General features: G+C 46.1%; 1 protein-coding gene across 2 annotated transcripts in view; it reads left to right on the plus strand.

Annotated features, from left to right (window-relative positions):
- Nucleotides 1–12,155, plus strand: part of jarid2b (jumonji and AT-rich interaction domain containing 2b) — a 144,928-nt gene that overhangs the window by 97,133 nt on the left and 35,640 nt on the right. For both annotated transcript variants that reach the window (XR_014569799.1, XM_083774124.1), the window contains exons 5-6: nucleotides 3,183–3,440; nucleotides 9,120–9,370. Coding sequence is in view for 1 of the 2 variants with exons in the window: in XM_083774124.1 (XP_083630250.1) it covers nucleotides 3,183–3,440; nucleotides 9,120–9,370 (509 nt within the window). In the remaining variant the exon portion in view is untranslated. The remainder of the gene's footprint in view (nucleotides 1–3,182; nucleotides 3,441–9,119; nucleotides 9,371–12,155) is intronic.

Below are 12,155 nucleotides of genomic sequence, written 5' to 3' on the forward strand. Positions count from 1 at the left end.
AGCTGAATTTAGACATTATACTGTATATTCATATTACAGTTGACATACAGTATGATCATGCATTTCTCCACGGTAATGTCCTTTAATAGTGTCTATTGAATTATAATAAAACCTGCAGCAGTCGCCAATGCCATGCAATTGATTTACTCATAAAAGCCTCGTCATTTCATCAAATCTGCCGTTTTCTTAGTCATAAACATTCTGATTGAGTTGAAACCATGAGACCTTTACTGTACGTTAACACTGTATACACAGTGTCACAGTCAACAGTTACTGTACATAAACCATAAAGTCAAATCACTAAAGAAGCACTTTGTTGTATCTACAGTATAATTCTCAGGACTGTCGCATCCTCCCTTGGAGGGGAGAAAACTTTACCCCCTCATCCTCGCAAAACACAGATAAGCATACTTACAACCACTTGTATACATTTAGATGCCATTGGAACTAATTGTATTAAAAAGAACAACTCAATGAAAATCATTCAGACCCATGTCATAGTCATAAACGGAACTGGTCTCACTGTTGTTTCGTTGTAGCCTGCTCTCAAATATAATGTAGGGGGGGGGGGGGGGGGGGGGGGGGGGTTATGATTTACTGCATCTGTGTATATAGTTTTATATTTCAATCCAAACATGTTCCTGCCGGCTCCCGCTGCACTCTGCACACTGTCTGTCTGTCTGTCCATCTGCCTTTCATGTCTTTCATAGCCAACTGTTTTCACACTGATTTATGAGTGAAACATTATGAGATTTTAGAAAAGTTTTGGGGGTTTACAAACCTCTATGGGTGTGTGTGTGTGTGTGTGTGTGTGTGTGTGTGTGTGTGTGTGTGGGACTGCGGGTGTGTATTTACGTATTTACATATCTTGCCCTTAACTGAGTTTACATTATTGCGCATCATAAAAACATTACACACTCACACTGCACTATACTGAAGTAGACTTTCCAGTGATGACAACTAGAAACGATGGGGTGACGACAGAGAGAAACATAGACCCACAGATGAAGAGAGAGAGAAACAGGCTGACGGATATACTGAGAGAGTGAAGTAAGGCAGTTTTCTGCCCGGCTCTAGAGGAAGATTGACTGTAATCCCGTTTGGAAGAATGAAAGTGACACATTTGAGGTCGGGATTATCTTTGCAGAGAAGCAGACGGAACCTGTGGCTTCTTAAAGCCCTTCTGTCACAAAACGGCACATTTTATGGGCTGTATCTCAATTACAGCTGTCAACATCGCGCCACTCTGCTGGAAATAGTGGAATAGGGGGTTGCGTGTCACAAGACGCTCCGTGTGGAATATATGACTGTTTGAAGTATCCTTGAGCAGGACGCCCCTCTGAGGGGCAGCCATCCCAAACTCAATTTCCCCCGCCGGGACCAAATGGGTCGATATAAGCTTTGAGCTTGTAGATCGGCAATTTTCTGTATTTATCATGGCTCAGTACCGAGCTGTACTGTCTGAATAATGGGGGGGAAAGGCCTTAAAAGTGAAGCATTCTTTGCTTCCTATTTCTTTGTGTGCATGCATGTACTGCTTGGCACAGGTGGTGCATTCACAGTAAAACCTTAAATTATTTTATTCTCTTTGTCCAAAGTGTCAATATGCCACCATAGGATGAGGATAATAAGCCCTATATCTTGCGCCACCCCTTACGCCTTATCCCTAAACTTATTTGCCATTTTTTACTATTTTAAAACATTTTAAAATAGTAGAAATAGCCCATCTACAGTACAAGCTAACAACGTGTCGATTGGCTAGTTGAACTATTTTAAAATGTTTTAAAATGGTAAAAATAAGTTTAAGGATAAGGCGTAAGGGGTGGGGCAAGATGGAGACCTAAGTGTTCAATCATGATCACCATCACCTGAGGTCCTGGAGACGGTTCCATGTGTTATACATCATATTTCACCGTGTCATGTTGGCATTGATGAATACGCCCTGCGATATCATGGATGAAATATATATATATAATATATAATATAATGGCATATTAATATAACTAGTCCTTACCCGTTCTGATATATTTCAACTTGTATAATATATTTGTGTGTGTGTGTGTGTGTGTGTGTGTGTGTTTTTATGAATAAAAACAGCAGTATAACATTAAAGTATTCTTCCAAATGCATGGTAGGGAAACGTTTTCATGGCAAGAGCAAGGACCGCAACATTTACACTTATTAGCCCACAGAGCCCCATTTGAAAAGTATCAAGGACCCCCAGTTTGACATGCACCTATATATGGAGTTATGGACAGTCGCAGAGATCCAATTTGCAGGTGGATTTGCGTCCAAAACGGTCTCAATTGTGAGCTTTGGCTTGCGAGAACTCATGGCTTTTGCAACCTGTGATGTTGTGAGCTTGTAGATTAGCTGTTTTGACCGGAGCGTGCGCTGTAGCCACTTCACGCTGTGTGTGTGTGTGGCTTATATTCAAGACAGTTGTATCTCGTGTTGTGTTTATAGCGAACTGAAAACGGGCACGCGATGACGCACGCGCACACATACGCACGTGCGCAGTGCGCACACACAGCTTAAGTAGTTTACACACACTCTCACAGCGAAAGTAGTCTGCACACACACGCTGCACGCTGTTTCACCCACGTTTGGTTAAAAGTTATATCAAGTGATCCAACAGAGCCAGGCCGATAGATAATCATTCCGTTGTGATCGTGGCCGTGCTGTTCAATGTTTCACATTAGGTGCAGGAAAGATGAGATCTGTAACTGCGGGCGAAACAACTGAAGTTACGCGGAAAACTGTGTCCCAGTATTAATCAGTGACGGTCCCAAAATGCAATTCACTTGGAGTTTTGCCGCCCTGTGGCTGTGGGGGGTACTGCACCCGGGTGCGTTTTTAATTGACTAATAAATTAATTAATAATCATTAATGTGTCAAATCGAAAAAAGGGCTCTGTCACGCCCTCCATATTCATATGGTCAATGCCTGTGTGAAAAGTGGGAGCGATTGGTGCAGGCAGTGAGGAGATAATGAGGAGATAAAATGCGGTCGGACACACACTCACTCACTCACTCACACACACACACACACACAGACATTCGGTGAATTATAGTATGATGATGATAACATCCGTCTGGCTCTACAGCTCCTGTAGAGGATTAGGAGAATAATGCTTCACTCCTAATAGACGATAACGTGTGTCTCTCTCTCCCTCCCTCCAGGCTCTGCAGCCCTGCCCAGTAACATGGCCTACTTCGGCAGCTCCCAGGAGGAGGAGGACCTGGCTGAGGACGCTGAGCAGGAGGCGGCCGAGGTGCACGGAGGAGGAGGTGGAGGAGGTGCTCACCACCACCTCCTCCACAGCGGAGGAGGAGGAGGAGGCAGCAGCCTGCAGGCCACGGCATCTTCATCCTCCTGCCACTCCACCCCCCGCAAGGGCAGCAACAAGCCCCCCCCACGACACCCCCTCAACGGACACGGTGAGGACGGACGCAGCCTATATGTGGCTCCTCTTATTTTGCTGCAGTGTTGATTTCGTCGACTAATACTGAGACTATACCTTCCTTTTTCCACTGACGAAAACGACATAATTGAACAACTAAATGAAAATTAAGCTATGATGACTAAAATTAAGACTGAATACAGTATATTGACACTTTCGTCAACAGATAAAAACTAGACTAAAATGTTAGGAAGGGACTAGTGGACAAGAGATCCAGTATAAGTCATTTTACACTTTGTTTGCATTCTGAAAATAGCCAATCTACAAGGTCACAACGCAACGCCTTGTGAGCTTGTATATCGGCTATTTTCAGCAAGTGTAAAATCAGTCATTAGGACGGCATCAAGGCCCACCAAAAATGCGACTAAAATCGCATGACATAGTCGACTAAAACTAGACTAAAACGCTAAGACATTCCAGATGACTAAAATGTGACTAAAACTAAATGACGTTTCAGTCCAAAGACTGTCTATGACTAAACAAAAATAGAAATGTGCTGCCAAAAACAACACTGTTTTGCTGTCCTTTTCTCTCGTTTCATTTTCCTCTCCTCTCCTCTTTTTTCGTTCTTTCATTCTTCCTTACTTCATTCTATCCTCACTCGACTCGCTTCCTCGTTGGACGTTAATAGGTGAGAAAGGAACATACCGTAACCATAGAGACGGAAAGAAACTGGACAAAAGCATAATGACAAGCATCCGTCTTTGGAGAATGTACAAGGACGGAAGAATAGACGAATAGAAGAATAGGTGGAAGAACAAGGCAGACACAGTCAAGTGGGCCGAACGATCCTCTGCAAATGGCTCGAGTGTGCATGTCTGCTTCTCCACGGCCGACACGGCCGTGGAGAACATAGAACACTTCTTGGCACTTGGCTTTCCAAGCCCTAACAAGGTGTTTAAAGTTAGTTCATAAAGTTAACATAACTATAACTAAATGCATTTGAAATTAAATACAAATGTTACTTTTCAGGATTCCAATAAAAAAATAGCAAAAACGTATTCAGCGTTCCAATTCAAATATAGCAAAAATTGCTGATCTACAAGCCCTCTGGAGTGAGTATGGAAATATAGTGGCCCTCTCCATCGTCACAGTTTCCCACCCCTGGTATACAAGATGGATGACATTGCAGTTCCCTACTGCTCCTAATCGTTAGGATGGGTCAAAGAGGATGAATGAATGATCATTTCTATCAATTACTCAACCGGAGGTGCTTTGAACGGAGAATTGTTGCTTTCGACGCGTTGATTTGCGGTGAATGATCGAATCTCTCACGGTATAATTCATGAATTCGGTATAATTCATGTTTCATGTACAGTATCCAGTTGTAAACTCAGTACTTCAAAAGCACCACATTTTACTGGAGTGACTGGATACATGAGCACTTGGTTTATACTGTGTGAGAGTTGTGTTGGAGTTTATGAACAGATTCTTCTCTATAGAGAAGAAACTAACATCATCTTTAGCTGATGTTAGTTTTGTGCCCCTCAGAAGTATTTTCTTCGTTTTTGGATTCTTCATTCACCATAAAGGAATGCGATTAAAAACAAACGAGGGTGAATTATTCTTTGAACCTAATTGCACCCACACACACACACACCACAAATGTGTTGATGAGTTTGAGTGGTTCACTGTAATAATACTTTAATTCATCGTCTTGTACGACGGTGGCGGGCCTGTAGATAATTTGTGGTGTGCAACACTGTCACTACAATGAAGTCAATATCAGACTTAAGTTGTAAGCATCTAAGTGTATCCAGTCTTTGGCTGAGTAGACTCTCCCATAATACCGTCCTCATGTCTAAAGGCTGATCTGACAGCTGTGTGAATAGCTGGGGAATGTGTTCGTTTGTCAGGCTCTATCCATCTTCTGATGTCAGACTTACACTATAAACAGCATCGGAGACAGCTTTTTTAACTTAAGAGTCCAGTCAGCAGAAAAGGTTCCACTGCACGCATGCACGTGCGCGCGAACGCGCACAGACGCAGACACACACACACACACACACACACACCCTCTTTAGCCCTCGTGACACCTGATCCTTCCGGCCAGGCGTTTCCCCATGAAACGAGGACAGGAGCGTCGGTTCGTCCGTCACTCCTCTCCCACAGTCGCTGTAGGATCGCTACAGAAAAAGGTTCAAAAGGTGAACGGTTGGCTCAGCTCTTTCATCGCTCTCTCTCTCTCCGTGACTAGAGGGCGAGAGAGATTCTTGAGCGGTGAACCCTGGAGAACCCGGTGCACTGCTTTTGTGTTGGTCACAGAAGCAGTCAGTGTAGAGAGACACACACACACACACACACACACACACACACAGAGAGAGAGACCACTATAAGCAACATGCCATGCAGTGCAAGGGCTATCTCTCTCTCTCTCACACACGCATACAATGACACACACACACACACACACACACACACATGAATGCACAATGTGCACAGAGCGTTGCAGTATAGGTGGTTGGGGCGATTCTTTCAGCACTGATTTACGTTTGTGCTCTGCAGGCCTCGCTCTTGTGCACATGCATAAACGCACGCACGTGCACGTGTACGTGTGCACACACAGAGAGAGAGAGAGAGAACATTCTGTGGTATTAGGACTGGTGTCAAAAGTGACACTTTAATACGCCGTGTGGGCCAGTCGCCTACTGGAACACAGTTATACAAGCTCCTGAGGAGAAGCCCGGGGGGAGGGGCAGTGAGAGAGAGAGAGACAAAGAGAGCAAAGGAGAGAGAAGACGACGCTGAGCGAAAGGTGGCAAAGGTTTAAAGAAATGGAAAGACGGCAAATCAGATGAAAAGCTGAGAGAACGACAGGAATCTCTTTCTCTCCCCCACCCACCTATCTCCCTTCCAATATTTTTCTCCCTTCCACATCTCGCCATCTCTTGATCTTGTCCTCTCTCTCTTCCCCATCTCTAAATCTCTCTCACTCCCATCTCTCTTTGTCACTCCCTCCCTCCCACCCCCCCTCTCTCCCCCCTCTTTCTCTCTCTCTCTCTCTCTGGATCTCGGCCTCGTACAGTGTTGACATAGCTAAATTAAACGGCTTTTATTGGGCACAGCTTATTGCTTAGCTCACTTTCTTTTACACCTCCCAGGACTTCTCTCTCATTTCTAGAGGCCTGCAATTATATCTATTTTGTGCACGCACGCACGTGTGTGTGTGTGTGTTAACTGGCACAGTGCAGCGTCAGGCCTTGGGGCTTGGAACGGTCTGTATTCATTTTGAACAGGGTCATTGACATTTCAGCATAAAGCCGTCTTCATATGCACCGTTAAATCATGCATATTTTACTGATTGGTCGCTGTACGCTAAGCCAAAAGCCTGTCGCTCCAGTGTTTGTCCAGTGTTTTCCGTTCCACGACTCCCGTGTTGAGCGCAGCTAAGGTTTGTGAAGCTATTTTGTTCTACTGCTTTTGAGACATTAATGTTCTCATATTATTGGCGTTGGCGCGAGCACACAGTAGCCTGAAACAGCACGGTATATATTATATGACGTATGGATGGAATCTATGCCTGATGGGAAGCTACAGAATACAGTACTGTGTTTTATTGCACACTGACTAGTGTATAGTTTTATTAGTTTAAGAGTTATACCTCTGGGTCACATGCATGGTTTATGGCTGGCTGTACAGTAGGTGAGTGACACTTACCGCAAATATACTGTATCTTTATGACATGCTTGTTTCCAGGCAGTTATCGTACTGTACGTACGGTGCATGCTGTTCACGCACGCACGCACACACGCGCGCGCACACACACACACACACACACTCACTCACTCACTCACTCACTCACTCACTCACTCACTCACTCACTCACTCACTCACTCACTCACTCACTCACTCACTCACTCACTCACTCACTCACTCACTCACTCACTCACTCACATACACACTCACAGCAAATGTTAAAGCCCTGCATATCCCTGTGTGTGCTGTACTGTATGTTTTTAATTACTGAAAGTTGCAGTCCGGAACTTACCTTAATGAAGTAAACATTGTTGTATCCAATTGGTATGGCAGAGTACGTTAATTCAATATTACTACTAGCACATCTGCAGTGGTTGGAGGTTGTCGTTCCAATAGCAATACCAGTATCGGAATTAATCGGAAGTAATCCATATCGACCGATACGCCAAGTTCTGGATATCGGGAACTTTTTTGAGTGGGGAACATAGTACCTCTTTTTGGTTGAGCGGGGAACATGGAACCTTTTTTGGGGGGCCGGGTGTGTGAACATAGAACCTGGGGAACATATCCTGAGGCCCACCACAGAACTGGCCTTCTCTGTGATCTTGTTGAGCTTGTTCAGCTCCCAGGCCTTAATGCCCCCCTCCCCAGCATACCACTGCATAAAACAGAACGCTGGCTACAACGGACCGATAGAACATTTTCAGTAGCCTGTTACACACATTAAAGGACTTGAGCCTCCTCAGGAGGTACAGTCTGCTCTGTCCCTTTTTGTAGAGAAAATGTCAAGGCAGTGGTTTACAGAGGGGATCATGTTCTATTCTCTCTCCTCCACTGCTCCACACGTAGCGCTGTACAAACGCAGCGTGGCTCTTTCACATTAACCTGATTGATTGACGTCTAAATATGATACTCTCATCTAAAATGTGGATGATTTGTTGAGTGGCAAAGCAAAACCGACGGTGTAAAACTTCAGAAGGTACTTAGTCTAGTTTTTAAAACATCACATGATCACATGGTGATATACTAAGCCAGTTCCTGTTCAACTCCACAGATAAAAAGACCACAAACACACACACAACTGCAGCCAAGGAAACCATTCCTCCATTTCTTCGCACATTTTGAACATTATTTTGTATTAATATACAAATCCCACAGTGAGCTCGTGTCATTTATCATACAGCTGGGATGTATAATAATTAAACTGATATGGGGTCGGCCTTTATCCCGTTTAGACCGGTTAAACAGTTTTCTGAAAAACCTGTTTCTGCTCAAGGACCCCCAGAATTATCTGAATTTGGCTGCCGACCCCCCATCTGAAAATATGTACTTTCAGGGACCCCCCCATCCCCAGAAGCAAAGGTATGAGTTAAAACGTTCATTGTAAAAGAATATATTCAAAGATTTGTGCCACATTTTAACGATTTTTTTGCCCCCCCGAATGGATCCCTCCACACTGCTCGATGGCAACAACCTGACTCCTCTCTCTCTCCTCTCTCCTCTCCAGTGTTCAACAACCTGACTCCTCTCTCTCTCCTCTCTCTCCTCTCTCCTCTCCAGTGTTCAACAACCTGACTCCTCTCTCTCCTCTCCAGTGTTCAACAAACTGACTCCTCTCTCTCTCCTCTCTCCTCTCCAGTGTTCAACAACCTGACTCCTCTCTCTCCTCTCCAGTGTTCAACAACCTGACTCCTCTCTCTCTCTCTCTCTCTCCTCTCCAGTGTTCAACAACCTGACTCCTCTCTCTCTCTCCTCTCCAGTGTTCAACAACCTGACTCCTCTCTCTCTCTCTCTCTCTCCTCTCCAGTGTTCAACAACCTGACTCCTCTCTCTCTCTCCTCTCCAGTGTTCAACAACCCGACTCCTCTCTCCTCTCTCCAGTGTTCAACAACCTGACTCCTCTCTCCTCTCTCCAGTGTTCAACAAACTGACTCCTCTCTCTCTCCTCTCTCCTCTCCAGTGTTCAACGGCCACGGTAAGCCAGGGACCAGAGAGAGCCCGCGGCCCAAGGGCGGAAGCTACCACCCGCCCGCCACCACCCCCTCCCCGCCTCCCCCTCCTCCTCCCTCCCCCCTGCTGAGGGAGCGCAGCGAGAGAGCGGAGGCGCGGGAGCTGGCCCGGGAGCAGCAGGCTGCAGCCGGCGGCGGACGAGGCCGAGAGGCCGCCAACGGACTGCCACCCAGGAGGGCGGAGCAGGAGCTACGCAAGCAGGTACGCCATCCAACCCCCCCCCCCCCCCCCCCACGGTACACCACACGTTCCCTACATCAGGGGACGTAGCTGACCATTTGGTTGCCCTACTCGTAGGATATTTGTGCTGCCCCCCCCCCACCCTCCCGACGAGAGCGCTGCATTTCCACATTCAGATCGGGCTGTTTTCGCCGTTTGCGAGGACGCACACACGGCCGTGTTATTGTGAGGGTCGGCTTGGCACTTTGTGGCACATTTTGTTGCCCTCCTCCCTAGGCGTGTTGCCCTGCTCGCACTGCGTATTGTGGCGTACACGTAGCGACGGCACTGCCTGCATGCAAGGACTTTGCCTTGCATGCACTCCATACCTCCTGCGTCTGTATGTCTTCGTCCTTTTTTTCTGTCCGCAGCTAGTCTCGCCGAACTGATCAAGAAACCGACGTAGAAAATGTATACAAATGTATCTACAAATATACAATGAATATATAATCTACGATTCTGCGGTATATTGTGGAAATATACTTTATAGGTCGGAAATATGCTTTAAATGTTTTGCAATTTTCTTATTTCGAACATGGATGTCCAATATGTGCGAATAATTTATTTAATATTTACAGCTCCTCTCTGCAGTATAATTAATGTCTCTGGAAGAGTGTGTTTAGGCCACGACTGCAGTTCTATTTAGCAGCACTATAGCTAACAGTGGAAGCCTAGGAGTGTTCTGAGAAACAACATTAGCTAATGAAACACAAATGTCTCTGGGAGGGAGGAGTCTGTCTGTCTGGCTTTCTCTGTGTTCCGTCTTATTTTTCTTTTTGTTTCTTTCGTCTTTCCAAATGACAAACTGTCGCGCCATTGTCTGTGTCAAGGGATCTCTCGCTCCCTCTCACACTCTGTCTCGTTGTCTCTCTCTCTCTGTCTCTCTCTGTCTCTCTCCCTCATAATGTGTTGTTATAATTGTGTTGTATTAGATGTGGTGTGTTGTTAGCTGTTGAGTCACAGTCTTAGTAAGCAGTGTTGTTTTGGTCGACTAAAAACGAAGACGAAAAATGTTTGGCGCCTTTAACGTGTTAATTAGCGCTCTATTTAATGATACAACTATAAAGTTGGCTTACCGCTAATCAAAGCTCTCGTCGATCGGCAGCTCCGTGTTCGATTGCTTCCCCTTCAGCCTCAATGCATTCAAAACAGAGCAAGGTAGTGGATGAGGCCTTTCTAGGCCTTTTAAATCAAGCGACTGTGTTTAGTGGTTCAATAGCCCTTCCCCGTGACCGCGCATCTAAAATATGAATGCTTCTAAAGACTCTTAGCGAGTGATTAATCCGATCAGCGCGACCACCTTCGCCATTGCTGTTTTGGGGAGACGAGGAGGCCGTCTTATTCTACAACCAAATAGAATGGTGGTGAATCGCCCCCTGGAGCTGGTCAGGGTTGAGTTAATATCTTATTTCCTTTTCTTTTGGTGTACTGCTCGCTCTCTCTCCTCTCTCTCCCTCTTGCTCTGTCAAACAGAAAGATCTTGACAACATGGCTCCAGTCATTTGGCAGGATTAACGCTTTTCTGTTCCATTTAGCCTGAGCAGTGTGTATTAAGTGTGTGTGCGAGGCGCACACACACACACACACACACACACACACACACACACACACACACACACACACACCCCCCACACACGCTGTGAAAACACAGACTAAGCCATATTAAAGGTTAAGTGATTACATACTGTAGTTGTAAGACGAGCCAGAGGTTATATGAGTAAAACCGAAGGGCTCGGCCATTATCATAATTCAATACATAATAATCCAATTCTCTTCAATTCATCCAGGGCTTTATTTGAAACGACTGTGCACTGAAACCACCGTTTGTGACTCAATGTTTACACGCAAATTGCATTCACTCTAATCAATTACAGAATGTCACCGCATGCGGACGGAACAAACCATCATATCTGTATGAAATGAAATGACTTAAAATGTTAATCATAAAATAAACCAATAAGCCTTCAATTTAGTTCACACACAAAACTAAATTAATATGACCCTATAAACCCCTCTCCCTGTGTCTCGCTCTCTCTCAACCTCTCTCCTGTGTCTCTCTCTCCCTCCCCCCTGTGTCTCGCTCTCTCTGTCTCCCTCCCCCTGTGTCTCTCTCCCTCCCCCCTGTGTCTCGCTCTGTCTCTATCCCTCCACCTGTGTCTCGCTCTCTCTCTCTCTCCCTCTCCCTGTGTCTCGCTCTCTCAACCTCTCTCCTGTGTCTCTCTCTCCCTCCCCCCTGTGTCTCGCTCTGTCTCTCTCCCTCCCTCCTGTGTCTCGCTCTCTCTCTCTCTGTCTCTCCCCCCTGTGTCTCTGTCTCTCTCTCCCCCCTGTGTCTCGGTCTCTCTCTCTCCCTCCCCCTGTCTCTCTCTCTCCCTCCCCCCTGTGTCTCGGTCTCTCTCTCTCCCCCTCCTGTGTCTCGGTCTCGGTCTCTCTCTCTGGTGCAGGTATAGAGCCTAGTGTGCAGTGAGTCTGTCATGCACCAAAAATAGTGGATCTACAAGATCACGACACGCCAACTTGCGTTGTGTTCACATACATGTCATGAACTTGTACATCGTCTATTTTCGGTGCGCCGCAACCAATCATCCTTCTGGGTTTGCGTTGCCGCACCGGCTGGGGTCTGGTGACCTTTCCCTGCTGTTTAAAAGTCATCCTGCTCCCTCCCTCCCCCTTTCTCCCTCCCTCCCTCCATCCCTCCTCCTTTCTCCCTCCCCCCTCCCTCCCTCCCTCCTCCTTTCTCCCCCCCTTTCTCCCCCCCCCCCCCCCCCCC

The sequence above is a fragment of the Protomyctophum parallelum genome (genome assembly GCF_964188405.1).
Source record: "Protomyctophum parallelum genome assembly, chromosome: 1".
Taxonomy (NCBI): domain Eukaryota; kingdom Metazoa; phylum Chordata; class Actinopteri; order Myctophiformes; family Myctophidae; genus Protomyctophum; species Protomyctophum parallelum.